The 18,090-nt window shown below is 37.7% G+C and overlaps 5 protein-coding genes, 1 long non-coding RNA gene and 1 other non-coding gene across 9 annotated transcripts; 2 read left to right on the top strand and 5 right to left on the bottom strand.

The window, feature by feature from the left end:
* Positions 1-266: 266 nt before the first annotated feature.
* BZIP4 (basic leucine-zipper 4) lies at positions 267-1,091 on the bottom strand. The gene is given in 2 exon segments (XM_008222174.3): positions 267-713; positions 716-1,091. Coding segments are annotated over 2 exon segments (459 nt in total). The 5' UTR covers positions 1,047-1,091; the 3' UTR covers positions 267-585.
* A 1,438-nt stretch (positions 1,092-2,529) lies between these two features.
* Positions 2,530-6,579, bottom strand: CW7. Of its 3 annotated transcripts, none has more exons than XM_089046851.1 (12): positions 6,352-6,579; positions 6,080-6,269; positions 5,912-5,980; positions 5,715-5,821; positions 5,264-5,324; positions 5,061-5,120; positions 4,895-4,969; positions 4,593-4,743; positions 4,354-4,410; positions 3,910-4,026; positions 3,205-3,434; positions 2,530-2,836 (listed from the first exon to the last, which is right to left on the bottom strand). In XM_089046851.1, exons 1-12 carry the CDS (start codon positions 6,381-6,383, stop codon positions 2,813-2,815), a joined length of 1,173 nt encoding a protein of 390 aa, XP_088902977.1. In that variant the 5' UTR covers positions 6,384-6,579; the 3' UTR covers positions 2,530-2,812. The 3 variants fall into 3 exon arrangements, with proteins under 3 accessions (XP_088902977.1, XP_008220394.2, XP_088902978.1); XM_008222172.3 differs by having other exon boundaries at positions 4,354-4,408; positions 4,537-4,743; positions 6,352-6,577; XM_089046852.1 differs by lacking the exon at positions 6,352-6,579 and having other exon boundaries at positions 4,354-4,408; positions 4,537-4,743; positions 5,912-5,924; positions 6,080-6,213.
* A 73-nt stretch (positions 6,580-6,652) lies between these two features.
* On the top strand, positions 6,653-6,724 carry TRNAD-GUC (transfer RNA aspartic acid (anticodon GUC)). Its single transcript has one exon. It is a non-coding gene; the product is annotated as a tRNA-Asp (tRNA).
* A 1,187-nt stretch (positions 6,725-7,911) lies between these two features.
* On the bottom strand, positions 7,912-8,611 carry LOC148919631 (uncharacterized). Its single transcript, XM_089044649.1, has one exon. It carries the CDS (start codon positions 8,494-8,496, stop codon positions 8,155-8,157), a length of 342 nt encoding a protein of 113 aa, XP_088900775.1. The 5' UTR covers positions 8,497-8,611; the 3' UTR covers positions 7,912-8,154.
* Positions 8,612-10,152: 1,541 nt separating this feature from the next.
* On the top strand, positions 10,153-10,720 carry LOC103320489 (phytosulfokines 3-like). Its single transcript, XM_089046602.1, has 2 exons — positions 10,153-10,345; positions 10,433-10,720. The coding sequence occupies exons 1-2, from the start codon at positions 10,229-10,231 to the stop codon at positions 10,568-10,570; spliced, it is 255 nt and encodes an 84-aa protein (XP_088902728.1). The 5' UTR covers positions 10,153-10,228; the 3' UTR covers positions 10,571-10,720.
* Positions 10,721-14,506: 3,786 nt separating this feature from the next.
* Positions 14,507-16,272, bottom strand: CF9 (Carbohydrate-binding protein). The gene is made up of 2 exons (XM_008222169.3): positions 16,153-16,272; positions 14,507-16,058 (listed from the first exon to the last, which is right to left on the bottom strand). The coding sequence occupies exon 2, from the start codon at positions 15,903-15,905 to the stop codon at positions 14,637-14,639; it is 1,269 nt and encodes a 422-aa protein (XP_008220391.2). The 5' UTR covers positions 15,906-16,058; positions 16,153-16,272; the 3' UTR covers positions 14,507-14,636.
* A 115-nt stretch (positions 16,273-16,387) lies between these two features.
* On the bottom strand, positions 16,388-17,206 carry LOC103320487 (uncharacterized). The gene is made up of 3 exons (XR_016124373.1): positions 17,088-17,206; positions 16,743-16,893; positions 16,388-16,653 (listed from the first exon to the last, which is right to left on the bottom strand). It is a non-coding gene; the product is annotated as an uncharacterized LOC103320487 (long non-coding RNA).
* Between the last annotated feature and the right edge of the window lie 884 nt (positions 17,207-18,090).

Here is an 18,090-nt window from a genome sequence, read left to right as displayed (position 1 = left end):
TGTGGGTCCAACGTATTCTTAGGTGTTGGTCTTTTTCAAATTTGCGCATATTATATATATGTATGTTTACGGAATTGTAGCTAGCAAGCATCAATTTTCATGCAACATGCACAAAATTATATTATTTGGAGAAAAAAGGAAACATGCAAAACCAAAAAGCTACAAACTGACTCTCGAATCTTTAGAGTATAGACCAACAACGTGAAACAAACATGCAGTGCGGCAGCGTTCCTTTTCGTGAGCGCAGCGCAGATAATGGAAAAAGGTGAAAACAAAGAGCCTCCGCTTTCATTATAATCCTCCAAAATATTTACATATGCATGCATGGCGATATCTATAGCCAGCTAAATGCCTAGCCCTAATCCCCACCAAATTTTCGTGGAGCTACGACCTAGAACCTGAAACTAGCAAATAAGAAGAAGAAGAAAAACCCATCATTTTCAAGCAGCCAAATGTACCCCGACCAACCATACCATATGCTACTCTTTAATTCTTGCTCTAATTAATCACCAGTTAATTAGAGCTTATTAATATAAATGATGATGATGATGATCATTTTGTTAATTACTCTTCGGATTTTATATATTATTGTGATAGCATCTGCATGCCAACAAAATTCCGGTATAAATCCGAAAGTCTGGCCCTTAGGGCTAGGGACTCGGACGTCAACCGGTCATTTTCTCTCCATGTTACGTGACACTTTCGGGCAACTAGCCGAACCGGTTCTTCAGCTCCCGGTTCTCTACTTTCAACCGGTTCACATCGTTGGTCAGGTCCTCCAAGTGCCTCTTCTTTCTCCATCTGGACCGCCGGGCTGACTCACGGTTCGACTTCTTGCGCCTAAGCTTTTTCTCGTCCACCGAGTAAACTGCCCGGTTCGAATCCTCTGAACCGGAGTTTGGAGAGGCCGAGTTTCCCTCTTGGAGCAGGGACAGCAGTTCCTGGATATCGGCAGTTGTGAGTCCGGTTTCTTGAACCGGGCACTCAAACCGGTTAAAGTGGATCGGTTCGTGGTTGAAGAGCATGGCTGAGGAACTCATGATCATTTGAGTGTAGCGTGGGGAGGAAAGGAGGAGAAAAGGGAAGGAACGAAGAGGAGGGGCTGAGTATTTATCGTTGTAGGGGAGGGACACGTGGGATCCACCACAAGCAAAAGATTTTGGAGAAGCGAGGGCATTATTGTCCATGAAAAGTATAAATTAACAAAAAACAGCTTCTTTAATTAATTAACTTTTATTTAATTATTTGTTGTTTTAAGAATAATATTTTTGGGTTGGTGTAGTGCCATTACGTGCACAACTTTTGTGTGAAGGTGGTGGAATGGAGTGTGGTGGGATGTGAAGTTTGGACTGCTTTGCTGAGACTGAGAGAGAAGAGGAGAGAGATGGTGGGCTCCAACATACAAGATCAGCTTTAGCTTAACCACGAAGAATCAAACAAAAATGAATAAACAAACAGCTAATTATCTGAAAGCTTAGCCGACAGGTTGCGCCGATGTCGTATGGAATACGCAGGCGACAAAGGTGGTGGTAGGTTAATTACATTATAAACATTCCTACGTGTTATGTTATTAAACACTGATTTTAAGAGATGTTAAATTTACAATGTAATGTATATCAATACGTGTTAAGTTTACGCGGTGTATATATACTTTATGGGATGAGATTTCGAATTTAAATTTCATGGACGATAGTTGTTTAATAAAAAGAAAGAAAGTGTATGTATAATCCCAACTTATTCTATTGTGAGATGCATCAGTAGGCTTTTGTATCATACTTCAGTTGTCACACGATTCTTTTGTTCCTAGAACATGGTGTCTTGGATAAAATATTCAGACGCAAACAGATTTTGTGAAAGGAATATTTCAGGGCAGTTTTCTTAGTTAGCATTCTTGGACGTTTTCTTAGTTGGCCGTTTTCGATGGGGTTTGGCTTTCATCAGTAAATACAGAGCAAATTATAAGTGGAGGCTAACATGCACACGTTCTCTTCTGCGTTTGAAGCCTTAACCTGCATATTTATATGAATTAAAGCCAACTCATGAGGCTTGTCTTGCCTCCCTTTCAGTGTGCCCCAAATCCAAAGTAGGCTTCATGTGCTGCACAGATTTAAAAATTTATCCGCTTTGTTTCCGTCTTCTTTCGATTGCTAAACCTGCAACAGGCCAGCATGAGAGCCATGTTTCATTGGATTCAACATTACAAACATGGCCTAAAGTAACCAGATAGAGGGAGCTAAAGTCTAAAGAGATGAAAATAATAGTATATTTGTCGCTTTGTGCGACGTCGTTTTGATCTGGTTGATATTCAAGAGGCTACACGGACATCCCTCTGTCTGAAACCGGCCTAAAAGAATCAAACCTTAAAAGCTACAAAAGTCGAGATCCCTATGTAATCAAAAGCATACGAGGAGGAATAGGTCATGATTGCAAATAAAACTAGGGCATATAAGAAATTATAGCCATTCAATAACATATATACTATAGACAAAGTGCTTCCACTCCCCAATATATAAAATATAGAGCCAAATGTTCACTGAACCTGGAAAAGTATATTGATCATGAAGATGTTGCTGAGTTTTGTAAACAGAAACAAAAAAGAGAGAAAAAAATAGTGTTGTACAATACATTTAATTACAAACAGCTCTAGGCCAGCACCGTATACGCATACGGAGAGCAAGAGGTCTCCATATACAAGTGGATTACAATCTTTACAATGATCACAGGACATCTCTGCTCGTCTCACGTTTGCATCTTGCAGGTGCATACTCATTTATGATATTCATCACCAGTGAGAAGTACATAAGATGCATGCTTACAAGTTTACTGGAGGAGTACCCTGAGTTTCACAAATGAGGACTAAATTTAGTGCTCTTCAAAGCATGGAAAGAGTGATATTTTTTATTTTATAAATTATTATTTATTTATTGCTGCCTGTTATTGCAGTATCTGCAAAGTTCCGGTTATCAGCAAAGTTAATAACACATCAAGTAAACCCACGAAATAATACAAAGTCGAACAACAGATTTTCAACCTTGCTTGTGCTCTTATTTTATTTAAGAAAATGGAGGAAAGAGCAACTCTGAAGCGCCAATCAGAGACTTGTAGGTAACGAAGTGCCGAGAGCAGGAGCAATTTTAACACAAATTACGATTACCCAAAAGTATATCTGTTTTATTCATTAGCAGCTGGGAACAACAACCTCACCTTAAAGAGAAGATCATATGCAATGTGCTCCCAGGGTAATGTAATGGACATTAAGCAGCATTTGAGAGGTACCATCTCATCATCAAAACTATGGCTAGAAGCAGCAGCTGCATAGGCATTCTTTGCAGCCACAGATGCAACAGAAGCCGCTTTACGAACAATGGAGCCAATTCCAAATCCTTGCTTGGATATAACAGGTGAAAAAGGACCTAGATCTTGTTGGCTTTGATCTGATAACACAACATCTACTTTCAGTACATGCACCAATGCTCACATCATACAATCAATTACTTGATAAAACTCGTAACTTTGTCACAGAGCAAGTAGGAAACATAAAACCAGATGTATTTTGCACAAAAAACAAATTACAATATGTGCCAAACTAATAATATTAATTTCCTCCTAAAACAGACAAGAAAATTGACTCAGCAACTAATCCTAATTTGTCAGGTATAATATAATTTTCATTCAGACCTTTAAAACCTCAATCTACTTAGAAAGTGCTGGTAACATCATAATCAATCTCCACCTGAGCTATTTACAAAAACAATAAACATCCAACCGAAAAATGTCAACAAAGTTTTTTATATTTTATTTTTCCAGAAAGGAACATTTTACAGTTACATTTCCTCTAGAACATAAAGAACAAGAAATGAAGTAGAAAACTTTCTTCCATCAGTCAATTATAGAGAAAAGATCCCTTACCTGCAACACCGGAAACAGCTACTTCAACTTCACCACGTCCTCCAGGACCTTTCATGTAAAGTCTGTCTTGTTTGCCAGGGGAATGACCAAGAAGATTCCCAAATCGAGACTTGCCAGCTGTGAGAGAGAGACAGAGATGTGTGAATAAAGCAATATTCTGACATCCCATACCCTGGGAGACTGTAGAAAGTTAAATAAATGATGTTTGCAAACCTATTTAATGTATTGTTCAAACTATATAGTTTGTGTGGAACTCCAATCTTAACGGAAGTTAAATAAATGATGTTTGCAAACCTATTTAATGTATTGTTCAAACTATACAGTTTGTGTGGAACTCCAATCTTAACGGACTAATATGAATCAAACTGCTCTATAAATGAAAGTAAACAAAGAATTAGGTTTAAGTGAAACAACAGAAATTGAGTGATCTGTAGGAAAACGTACCATCATATGCATCTCGAACCATTTGATAGCTGACAAATCCTGAAAAAAGAGTCAGCTGCAATCACGATACCAGCAAATCAGAATGTATACAGAGTAGTCCATGAAGTAAGAGCGTGTGTGGGGATTGCACCTATCTCATATCTAATGGTAATTCTAGCATGTGAACAGAGATTTAAAAGAAACCTTAGTATTTTTTGTCTTTGAATAATTAGTCTCAACCCTCAAGGAGGAACTATCATTAGTATTTTTTGTCTTTGAATAATTAGTCTCAACCCTCAAAGAGGAACTATCACTGGAACTGCAACCATCTTCTTCCTTTACCCTGGGAAATGCTGCCCCATCATGTGCATTGAGAATTACACAATAGCAATGGTCTGTTTCAGTCAAGACCTGAAAAACCAAGAAATACAATCATTTCTTGCAGCATTATAAATTGTAGACATGTTAGAATGCAAGCAACTGAAAGAGTTACATGCAAGGGTGTTTAAAACTCTGGCAAATATATGATTTAGAAACGTGAAAGCTACAATAGGCCCTTTACCACAGCATCAAAGGTGGAGTCGAAGTCATCGATTGCGAAACAAATATCTGGATAAGCAGGTGTTGTCTCCACTTCCTAGATAAATGTTAGCAACAGTGTCAGAATGAAGTGGAATAAAAAGAATGATTCCGTGATATCAGGATTATCAGAAAATACCTAAACTAACCTTTCTTGAGTCCAATTGAAAATTGACACGGCTTGGAGATGCATAAACAGTCTTTACAACCTGCAGAGATGCTACATGTTATATGGAAAGCTTAGACTGTTATGCATTATGCAAACTTTTTTGCAAATTTTGCACCAATAAGATACCGTAAAAGGAAGATTACTAAGACATACTTAGATACAGCAATCTTAGGCAGGGCATACCTTATATATTGGAGATAATGGTGTACCCTGCTCAGCTTGATGATTCCGAAGGTCCTGATGACTGAAAATCAACACTTATTTTAACTTCTACCATTGCAAAGCTCTGGTAAAAAAGAAAAGCACATAAGAATATTCCACTAGAAGTTCTACGAAATACATCTAACCAAAGCCATTGGTTATTTTTTCTAAGATTTTGGGATAAATAAACTGGAGCAAAGAAAAGTTTTAGTCCAGAGAGACTACAATCAGTGACTGAAATTTCTCAGTCACGGTTGTGTTTCCAAAAGTGCGGTTGATCGTCATTTTAATGAATAAACACAGTTCACACATGCAGATTACCGTAGACAAGATAAGATTACACAGATATATACTCAATAAGAGAATGTTGTGTCTTGGGCGTGGAATTTACAAGAACAAAACAAACTGGACACAAATGAAAAGGAGAATCTACCTGCAAATAGCCACTGTGACAGTAAATGAAGTGTGAGCAATCAAGTTCAAGTAATACGAACGCCTCCAATCCACCTCCACATTATTTTCACCGATCAAATTATCCAACTGTTTGATAAAAGTAAGTACCAGTTATCTCCCATTAACAAGCTCATGCCTTTTAACAAAATTCAAAGCGGTTCTGAAACTGGGTTTTACCTTAGGTGCCCACCTGCGTACAAAGTAAGGAGAAACACTTTCGTCACTGGAACCATGCCCATAAGAACTCTGCCCACAATGCAACAATTCAATCAATGAAGCTAAAACTAAGAAAGGAACTTAAATGGCAATGTAATTAAGCAAAAATTGAAAAAATTAAAGTGGTACCAATTTTCTGACAAAGAACACGAGATCATCGTCCTGGCGTCCCCTGGAGTCCTTGCCACGAATGAAATACAAATCCAATACATCATGCCAAAATTTGTGGTCCATTTCGACATCGGAAACATCGTCCGCGTCAACTACGGTTTTCCCTAACAAGCTCGAATGCTTCTTCACCATGCTCAACAATTCGAATCTACGAAACAAAGAAGGAGCTTATGAAATCTAAAATTCCCGAGAAGCAAACATAAAACAACAAAAATCAAAGACGCGCGTACCTGGAGGGGGTTTCTTCTCCATCGCGGAGCATTTCGATTTGATTTGTGAGTTTTTGCTTCTCTCTCTCTGTAACCAATAATATGAGTAGGAGAATAGCAGCTAGAGGCAGCTAGGAGGTAGCAAAGGGTGGTTGGTTATGGTGACGAGCTACGATGACTTCACTCGGTGATCTGCCGCTCTGTAATTGTGTTCCACCTGACAGAGAGTCACAGGGATGACTTTCGTCACTTTGGACTTTGGCGTAGTTTTATGTTTGCATAATTATATATATTTCCATTAATATGAAATAATATCATCAAGGTCGTTGTAGTATAGTGGTAAGTATTCCCGCCTGTCACGCGGGTGACCCGGGTTCGATCCCCGGCAACGGCGCTTATTTTTGTTTGCCCCCATTTTTTTTGGGCCAAAACACCTTTGGACCATAACCAGTTGGGCTAGAAATTTCAATCCATGTTGATGAACTCGTCTACAGGCTTTCCTTTTTATTTCAAATCCAAGTATTTGTCTTTTTTCTTTGGGTCGAAAAACTTGGCCTAGTTCTTTCTCTCTTTTTCATTTTGCTCAATGTTTTATTGGAGTAAAGTAGACAGTAAAATATCCATATTGTTCTTCTTGCTGTGTTTATTTACTGCTCAATAACGTAAAACTTTTTTTGCCTTGAACCCCACAAACCTTCCGTACATATTCAAATTGAGTGCTGAGTTTTTTTTTTTGACTGGAAAGTGTCACTGTGTTTGAAGCACTTTTATGTGGAAAAAGTTGAAACAAACCAACTCATGACTCATGAGCATGCGCAGCCGAAATTCACTTTGGTTTTATGCTCACTTGAGGATTTTGATGGGAAATATATAGATAAGATTTGATTGAGAGTGCATAAGAATATCAGGTTTGAATAAACAGAAAGCATAACTTCTCTCTATCTTTTTCTTTTTAATAGCTCTAGTGCTTAAATGGTGGCACCTACAAAAAAGAAAAGAGTATAATGGGATTTTTTTAGCCAAAGTTATGAAAGAAAATGAGGTAAAACTCACACACACGGAAATTATAGGAGTTTAAATCCAAAACACTTGGGACTGAGCCAATCCAACTAGCACCCCGTTAATAAGAAGAGTAGTAGAATTGAAGGTTAATAATGATGATGTTAGACGTGACCCTTCACCATAAAAAAGAATTTGGGTCATTGTCTTTGCTTAATTCTCTTTGTTTGCTTGCATTACACTTGCTAAAGGCAGACAGATAGTCTTGTTTGCTTTGGATTCTTTGGGTTTTGATTGTACGTGTTTAAGGGGAAAAGAGAAAACAAAAAAGTAAAAGAAACTTTGGGCGATGAAGCAACATGATGATGATAAATGAAATGAAATGACAGCATGATTCAAAATCATGGAGGAAAAAAAGATTTGAATATATTTAAAGTGCCTTTTGCTGCTGGATTTGCTTTTTTTTTTTTTTTCTCCATTTCTTTCTGCGGTGAAATTTAAATAATAATTGGGAAATTATCAACATTATTACAGTAAATTAAAATAATCATTTCAGGGTTGCTAAACAAAAGAAGAACAGAGTTACAGATTCAAATATATTAATTTCATGTTCATATCACATTCAAAGGCAGTAATTTAATTAACATAAGTCCTCTTTGATGTTCATAATTATATTCCAACCCTTCCAAAAACTATAACCAACAAACGTTCACAATTGCAAGAGAAGCCAGCCCCCATATTTGATGCCACTTACCCAAAAAGTGAAGAGAAGAGATTTGATTGACTTGTTACACGTAATTTAACACAACTTTGGTGCTTAATCTGTCAGCATGGTCCTCCGGCAATACCCTTCTTTCCTTTGCCTGTTCTCCTCCGGCTGGTGGTCGCCTCAGCCTCATATCGAAGATTCCCGTCGTTAAAAATCAACGGCAAGTCGTTGCAGTCATCACCGTCGTCTTGCGTGGCGATACGGATGCAAGAGCACCTCTCTAAGGATGCAAAGAAACAAGTTGTGACACTGTTAATGAGCCACATAGCCACCCCATCAACCTTGCCACAACCGTGTGATGAGCCGTGGCTCGATGAGGGCCGGGACTTGGGGTGGACTGAAGTAGTAGTTGACCGGAGATTGAAGAAGTTGGAGGAGGAGGTGGTGGTGGTGGCCATGAAATTTTGGAGATCGAATTAGGTTGGGGTAGCTAGCCGCATAGTGAGAGAGGGGGTTGAGAAAACTATAGGCTTTAAGCATTTCTTAAGGGGGCCTCATTATAAGGCTTGTGAATGATTATAAGTTGAAATTCCAATAGATGCCCTTAACAGTTTGCAGAATTACAAATATGTATTGCTTTATAATGTGACATTTGCAAATATTTATTCGCATTGCTGTCGTTTCTGGCTGGTTGGGCAGCCTACGACATCTTGCTAAAATACAAAAATACAGACTCAACAGGAAAAAAGAATTGAATCATATGCTGTTTCTATGAATATACTCATACCAAGCATTTATGATGTTATCTTTCCTTCGTTATTAAGTTAAATCATAAAAAAGTACAATCAGTTACAAAAGACTATATAAGTACCATAAATGAATTATTCTTAGTTGCACATCACAAGTCCAAATAGAGTTACAGAGATTAGTTATCGATATAATGAGAAAATATCGACAACATATAATGATGATATCGATATAATAAGACTATTTGAGAGCATATCCCTTTTTTTTCAGGAGAACCCTAATTTTGTTATTCTCCACTGCATAATTGCTCAGTGTCTGTGTGTGGAGGGTGAACTTGTAAATTGCACTTACGAATTTTTGTGAAACTAGCATAGAGCCGTAGGTAGGGGCATCTCACTTCTCCACTATGCTTAAAAAAAAGAAGCATGTTTATGTAAATTAATCATGAACACAATGGATATGAAGGAGGAAGCTGCGAATATATTAAAGAACAGACGAAGATAATGATGAGACTCAAAGGAAATGAGAGTGAGTTCCATCATATCCATTACCTCATTGAGAGAGAGAGAGCGAGAGAGAGAGAGAGAGAGAGAGAACCAGACCCTAAAAGTCCAACTTTAGAAGGTGTGTGTTGTGCAGGTATGTGTCCCTGCGCGCATGCAGAAGAGAAATGTGATTGATTGAAAATGTTTCCTTGAAGGTTGACTGACCCAAAAAAGTGCATGCCAAAAGACTGTTTTCAAAGTTCAGAGACAGAGCACTTTCCTGTTTGGAGGCCCAATTCCAAATACCAATGCTCTTGGATTTTGTTAGAATTTAGGCCCAATTGCAAGAGGGCCACGTTGCTTGCTTGGCAAATGATATTTCCATTGAAATGATCTTATAAGACCTGTCAGTGTTTTGATACTTTCTGCAATCGCGGAATTACCATTTTTGTTTTGTTCTTGGAGTTTAGTCAATTTGGGAAAAATAACTAACACACCGTAGCAGATGGATGGATATAAGCCAACCCACCATCACTTTGTCTCACATCCACCTTTCAAATGAATATTGTTTGTATTATAATTAAACAGTATAAAATAAATATACCAACCTCAATTTCCCTCTTTGATATGTGATTAATATGGCCTGAGAAAACGCGTACTGCATAAGCAAATATCTTTTTTCTGTTTCTAGATCATTTTCATAAATGCTTTTCTTTGGTTACAATATTCTCATAAATTTTGTTTTCTTTTCTGTTACCATAGTTAAAGATGGAAGATTAACAGAGAGAGATTTTGGTGTAGATTCTGGTAGAGCCAATAGTGCCAATTGGCTCTGCTCCAATCATCTAAACCCGTCAACGAGTCACCATCCAATTGGACATGCAAAGCCAACAAACCAAACCCAATATAAATTCTCCAAACAGAGAGTCAAAATTACAACACAAAAGAGAGAAGAAAAATGGCTAAGCTTATCACCACCCTTTTCACCATAGCTCTCCTCCTCAGCTTTCAACTCAGCCTTGCTGCTCGTCCAGACCCTGCTTTCACCAACAACGCCCTCAAAACCCAACAACAAGTATGTTTTTTTAATCTACTTTTCTGTCATTAATTCTTCTTTTTTCTTTCTTTCTGATAATCAAATTTTTTTTATGAATATGTTCAGGACAAAGAAGCAGAGGCCATTGCTGTTGAGGATGGTGGGGAGATCAGCTGCGCAGGGTTAGAGATGGAGGAGTGCCTCATGAGAAGGACTCTTGCGGCTCATGTGGATTATATTTACACACAGAAGCACAAACCATGAACTTCTCTGTATCTCTGTTGAGTAACCAATCAATTATGTCTATTTTTTTTCTTTTCTAATGGTGAAAGGCCATGCAATAAGACATCTATTGTTACAAATACATCATGTTGGTGACAATTAATAAGACAAAATAATACGTTCTCTGTGTTATTTTTGCCATGGGGACTTCAGATCAGACTGGTTCCTCCCCACAGTTCAATCTTTTTGCAGATTTTCCCAAATTCAGGAAATTCTCTTTCTTTATTTCCCAAGGATAAAAAAAGGGATCTGTGGTAAAACTCTGGTTCCCCTTTTTTTTATACAAGCAATTTTCTACTTTAACATAATCTAACTACGAGGGGAGGGGGGATTCAAATTCGGGTATAGAATGGGGAGCACATCCACTATAACCAACTTTACCAAGCCTAGACATGATTTCCTTTTTTAGTTATGTGTTTTGAGCAACACGAAATTGGTTTCCATTTTGCTAGTAAAGGTTAAATACACGACAAGTCATGAGCTTCCATTTTGCTGGTACAAAATTTACACTGAAAAGTCAAGCACTGCGGACTTTGGTGCATGGTTTCTTTATCTTAGCAATGTTGGGGGATCGGAATTAAGAAATTACTAACTCCTCATTTTGGTTAATAAACCAAATTTGTTTTAGAGTTTAAATTATCTTGATGTAATATGTAATTTTAGATCAAATAAAATAAATTGCTAGCCATTGTTTTGCCACATTTTTGTTTGAGTGATGTTAAACGAACTCTAAAATTAACTGAGTGTCTTACTACTTAACTATTTATTAAATTACTAATTTACTTTAATATAAAATGACCAATTGTGAATCAAATGTAATTTTAAAAATACACCCTACTCACTATATTCAACCCTAATTCACAACTCTACCCCTAATGAAAGTTATTCTAGGCAATTTCATAATAAAAACAAAAACACAATATTGTATCTTTATTCTTCTATGTCATGTATGGTCAGCATACATAGTTCATCAACAAATGCAGTCAATTCCCACAAAGTAGTAAAAGAATATTAGGCAAGGAGATAAGTCCTCAGAAATTTCAAATCTTATTACAATCAGAATGCGAAAAAGGCACAATAGTATTTGCCAACACTGTTCGAAGAACCTTTTAAGCTATTGAGCAACTTGAATTTTTCACTTTCCTATTACCTATTAGCTATATATATAGTGCCTTTATAGTTTATTCATAAATTCACTGCATAAAATTCCAAAAAATTGTTGACTGTTCACCAACCACTACCGAGTGTTCATTGGTATTTACTGGTGTTATCGTCAACCTAATATTTAAATTAATAAATGGGTTTTGTGTTGTGTGATGTGTACTAGAGATATTTTTTATAGTTAAAAAGGCGTATTTAGTTAATTTTATATTTTAATTTAAATATTAGAATATACTTAGATCATAAAGTGCATTGAGTTAATTTTAAACTTCTTTCAACAACAATCTTTTCTTTTAGGGTTTTTCGCAGTAATGGTTCTTCAATTATACTTATAATTGCATTTGGGTCACTAAACTCAATTATTAGTTGCAGAGGTCACTTAATTATGTGTTTCGTTACACCAACAATCCTTCCGTCAAGTCTGGCTAACGTGGTGTTAATTTCATGAGCAAATTTGTCCTTCTAAGTCCACAATGTCCAACCTCCCAATTTTTTCACATCAAACCACTCCATGGCCTGCCAATGCCTTCTGGGCTCTTACTCATCTTCTTCTCTATCCCCAAACCCCAAACCCAAAACCCTCAATAAAAACCCACCAAAACCTCTCGCTCCATCCTCCATTTCCTCCCACCTCTCACAGAGAAAACACACTAAATTTTTCCAAACCCACCAGTAATGTATGTTGGTCTAATCTAATGGCAAAAAGTCCATGTTCTTGTAGAAGGAGAGGAACCCATTACTCAAAAGAGTTTCTGGGTAAGTAGGGAAGAAGATAAGGAAATTCAGAACACGTAAAGTAAAAGGGGGACAACTCGGATGCCTTGAATTTGAACGGTAAAATTCATCTTACATTATGTGGGTTGAAAGCGAAGCAACCAAATTACAGAAATTAGATAGAGAAAACAAGAGAGAGAGAGAGAGATGGTTGGCAATGGTATCTTCTTTCTGATACGAATATGGCGGGCGGTTCTGTCTTCTCTTTTGGTGGTGGCTTTGGCTTCCACAACAAGAGACTGAGATTGAGGCCTTGGACTTAGAGTTGTCATCACTCCCACAAGCTTGGGACGCAGCCATAGCTGTTGGGAGGACGCAATTGCAGTGCCAAGGAACGAAATTGACGCTGACATTGTATCTCTCTCTCTCTCTCTCTCTCAGTCCCTTTACTATATTTCTAACTGAAAAGTCAGATTTGCCCGAATTTATGAGATTCTTACATATGCTTGTCACGTCATCATTTTAAACGAAAAAAACTAACGGACTTTGGAAGGACTATTGGTGCAACAAAACACATAGTTGAATGACAACTAATAATTGAGTTTGAATGCAATTATGAGTATAATTAAGGGATTATTAATGATGAGGGCTGCAATATACAATTGTTGATTTTGGGTGTGTTTCTATGTTTAAATAGTATTTAGATTTTTTTATAAATACATGTCTAGAATTGGGTTTATTTATAAATTTGTATCATTAATAACCCTTTTTTTTTATACATAACATAAAGTAACTAAGAGAGTTGCATGGAAAATGAGGCCAATAGGAAATGTTTCAATGAATCCACTAGGAAGCTACCAAAAAGCTCAAGTGCGAATAAGATTGCAGCTTGGTGGAGAGGGAGTAGATGTCACTAAAACACAGTTCATATGTGGTCAACGATGGTCAACGAAAGCATGATGAAAATGTGGGAAACAATGCATATTAGCTAAGCACTAAAAGCAGAGTGTCAAACACGGCTGTGATATAATAAAATAAAAAGTCTAAATGGGTTTTGCTGGCTGCCTTGAGAAAATCCCAGGATAAACTAATGCATTTTGAACCACCACCATTTGACATACTGATGCCATCTGGTGCGGTGCATGCATCTGATCTGATCTCACAAAGAAGAAAATTGATAACCCACAATCCTGTGATCACAGATTCAAAATCCCAAAAGCCGTAAAGATGATTGGAAAATGACCTAATTAAGCACATGGAGAATTTGATGGAGTTCTACAAATATGTTAGCTTTACAACCATTCTGAACGGCCATTTACTCAAAAGGGAATTTCTTTTGAACTACTTCTACTTCTCTCTGGATGTTTGAAACAGAGTACGAGTTGTCCTATACAAAATATAATGGTTTGATAAAAGGGGTCGAGGAACTCAAACGTCTGTCACCAAGCTTTTGCAATGGCAGGATGTCCTGAAAGTGGCAATTTGATCCATTTATCAATGAATTCAATTGGCTGTTACAATCCAATTCCACTTCCCATTTATAAAGTATCTCAGATGACCTTAATGGAAAAGAATCATTACTGGTTTCAAAAAACTACATTTTTCCCTGCAACAGCATTGATCACTGCTTCAATCATCCATTTCCTACACAAATCTTATTTCTCCCAGAGACGCTAAATTAGGTATAGTTCCAGAGTAATCACATTTCCTAATGTTTCTAGTCAACAAGCAGAATATTATAAGGGATTGAATTCTTATGTAGCTAAAACAAGCATATTATCCTAAAACATATGGTGACACCTTGGAGTCTTGGACCACCAACTCTCTCCGTTTCCAGATTTAAACATATGAACAGCTAGCACAATGTAATGAATTTTTTTAGTACAGTGCAATTATAAGTAATTAACAGAATGTGACAGATAAGATGCATTTCAGCAACATTCAGACATGTATGCATAGATGCATTTACTCAAGGAGGTTTAAATGAAAAATTTAAGGACAAAAAGGTAATAAATTTTCCTGAAACTCAAATCATGCATCCCATGAAGTCATAAACCCCTTTTTATCCCATTTCAATTAACAGACAGATATACAATAGATACATAATCTTCCCCAAGGGGAGCCATGCCTCCCTGATAGGAGCTTGTTACAAGGGAGAGATAAAGCCATCATATTAAGCAGTGAAGAGAACTCTAGTACCACTCAGGATATATAAATGCAAAGCAAGACATATGGTAATTATAACGGACGACTTTCCACTGAAGTATCTGATGACTTGCAATCCCCTGTCTTCAACCTCCCCATGAAGTACATTAACACTTCTTTTCAAGCCATCTAACACCGTCCACAACATAAATTCAACAAGAGAACGTACTGTCTCAAATGTCACCCTCCCTGTCACATCAAGAACAAACTTCCTATTGCTTGGCACTGCCAATGTAGATGAAACCTTGCCGACCCACCCACTACTCTGAATAACGTCCAATGAAGTTCCTTCCTTCGGCTGCCCTGCAGATACTTCTTGCTCCAAGCACTGGTCTGTAGTTCCACTTAGACCTTCATTCTGATCAACAATGGAGAAAGAACTTGAATTTGAACTTGAACTCGAATTTGAACTCGTCAAAACTTGGTGAGAAGTTCTGACGACCGTTTCCACAGCACCATTACAAAGAGAAACCAGAACGTCCCTTACTTTGTTTTGATGCTTGGAATTGGTCAATCCATCAAACATTTCATCAATGAAATTGATATCCTTCGTTTTGTCAAGGTACACTGCAACTGCAGTGCTTACGAAAACCTGTATGCAATTTGCTATGAGTTCTTTACTTCTATCACTGCAAACCACATTAACCCATCTAGGCACATCCGATAAACTTGACCTGGACGAACTGGAACTATCGACTGATTGATCATTGGAGTAAAAACCCAGAATCAAGTTCCTCGCAAAGCTTCCAACCACAACCGAAACGAACCTTGTCCCGGCTGTAGAGAAAACCTTCTCCAAAACCCTATCGGAAAAGCTCGAATTCCCCAAACCCGTCTCTGATTCACTCTGATTTTCCATCTCTAATTTACACCCTCGAACAATCCCAACCGTCATAGCCTCTGTAAGCTTACTCAGCGACCCAGAGAACTCCTCCGACCTTGCAATTTTGGAAATTTGCACTAAACTCTGGGGCATTTCGTCTGAATCAGAACGTAGAAACTCCTTCAAGTCCTTGGAGACAATGCCGATGGTCTCAGCCGAATCAGAGACCATCTCGGCCACAGAAATTAGGGCTCCTAAGAGCTTCACGAACCTCTTCCTCTTCTTGACCACAGAGGGCAAGTTATAAACCCTATAAGCACCATAACCGGACACGCCAAGAGCTGCAAGTGCGAAAAGCCATCTCTTTCTCCGCCGAGAGAAATTCAAGCCTTTCGTGACGAGCCCAACTTCCATTTGAGCTCAAACACAGAGGAAAGCTTAAAAGCTTGGGCTATTGAGGGTGATCTTGGGAAATCAACTGACAATAATTGACGAAATGGGGTGTCGATGTGGTCCAATGAATTGGGGACGAAATATCGATTCTTGGATCGATAAATTCTAGGGTTTCTGGGGTTTGAAATCGCAATAAATACAAAGATCAGATATTGATTGAAGAAATTAAAACCAGAGCTCGATGAGAAGACGAACCATTGTGACTTACATGATCGATTTGTGCGTGTGAGAGAGAGCGAGGAGACGGCGGACGTTGCAGTCTCGCAGAAGAGAGAGAGCTGGACGCCCCCGCCATAAATATTTATTTTATTTTATTAATTAAATGGCCTCGTTCGCTGATTGGATAGAATAATCGCGACGATAAATAACTGAAAAAACCGCATTGACCAGGAGCATCTTGTATTTTTATTTTATTTTTAATCTAGCGCGCTTGTTGAAATTCGATTGTAGTCATATGGCTCAAAAGCATATTTCGTTTTCAACCGTGTGATCATGATCAAGAGGCCGTCAGTGATCCAAAAGTTTTACCGCTTAGATTGATTGCCAAGAAATTCCAAAACAAGTAATGATATGGTCTCATGAAACTTCATATGATTATTTCAATTCAAATGACAGCAAACACTAAGAAGATGAAATTCAAATGTATGAAATGAAGCACCCTTTTCAGAAGCAAATCTCCAAACAGCAGCAGCAACAAAGACCAGCCAAACTGCAAAGATAAAAGTACATAAATTTAAGCAATATGAACCAACTGCAGATTAAACAATTTGAGAGAGAAACAGAGATATAGCTAATTACCATCCTTGCAAGCAACCATGATTGGATTTAGATTTAGATTGTGTTTCTGTTGGTGGTGGTGGTGGAGGAGGTTGATAAATTACTTGAGGCGGCGGAGGAGGCTGAGGATAGCCTTGTGCTGTATATCCAGGTGGAGGATAACCCCCATAACCTACAACAAGTACAACCCATTTGATTGATCCAGAAATTCAAAATATACACTTCTATGACTACTCAAATAAAATTATAAACCCATTGTTTGTATCCAAACAAGTATGGAAAATCTAACTGAGCACTGCAACTGAGTGGTAAATATTTGACAAATCCTTCACTAAAAAGGGACTATATACACACGGTACACGGTACCTTGAGGAGGGGGAGCAATGACTGGGGCTGGGTGAGGCTTGGAATCATAGTAACTCATCTTTTCCACTTGAGTTTTTAACCTTCTTTTCTTTTTTCTGAAAGCAAGAGTAACACCAAGTGGGCAGATAGATATAGAACCTAAAATGAAGATGAGATGCACACATATATATATAGATTTCATGCCTTCACTCATGCAATGTAATAATTAACACACGGTATTTACCTTAATTGTTTTAGAGGATTGGGATTGTTTTCTTCATATGATTTCAATTAAAAAGCGTGGCAATTTATTATGAAATCGGATTCTCCTCTCTTAATCCTCTCTCAATGTTTCCAATTAGAGTTTCACATTTACAAGACTAGAATTGTGGAATCACAATGCATGACACAAAAAATGAGAACTAAAAATTCGATTAGAAACACAAATACCCAAATGAAGCTTGCTAACAAAACAATCAAACCCTTGACATCGCAATTAAAGTTTCAATTACGATGTTTGGATAAAACATTATGCCAAAATGTATTGCTTAATTACTTCAATTAAATACTAATTATAAGTGATGCTACTTGTAAACTTCTCTTAACAAATGAACAAGAGCTTTCATCGCCATGACATTTGCATACGCTGCAGTTATATATTTTTTTCCTTATATGTGGCAGCGGATTAATTAAAATTTTCTTCACCCTCAGTGGGTCAAGGCCAACCACAGCATTTTGTAGCCCAAAACTGAACTTTTTGGGTTAGGTTGGCGGTCCATGAAATCTAATGGTCAACCCGGCCTGTTTCAATGATCCGGACCCGAGTCAAATATAACCGGCCTTAGAACTTGATTCAATGAACGCAACCATTGTTGGCTTGGCAGTTAGCTCTGAAGGATCGAACGATTTACCTTGGTGCGTTGGTGTCTTGGTAGGTTACTCTGTTTTGCCACAATATCTTTGATTATATTTCATCTTCTGCTCATAATTTTATATTTTCTGACTCCAATACATTGGGAAACTG

Source organism: Prunus mume, linkage group LG2, assembly GCF_029339155.1.
Source record: "Prunus mume cultivar Tortuosa linkage group LG2, ASM2933915v1, whole genome shotgun sequence".
Taxonomy (NCBI): domain Eukaryota; kingdom Viridiplantae; phylum Streptophyta; class Magnoliopsida; order Rosales; family Rosaceae; genus Prunus; species Prunus mume.
Note: the sequence above shows the minus strand (reverse complement) of the source record. Positions and strands in the feature narration are given on the sequence as shown.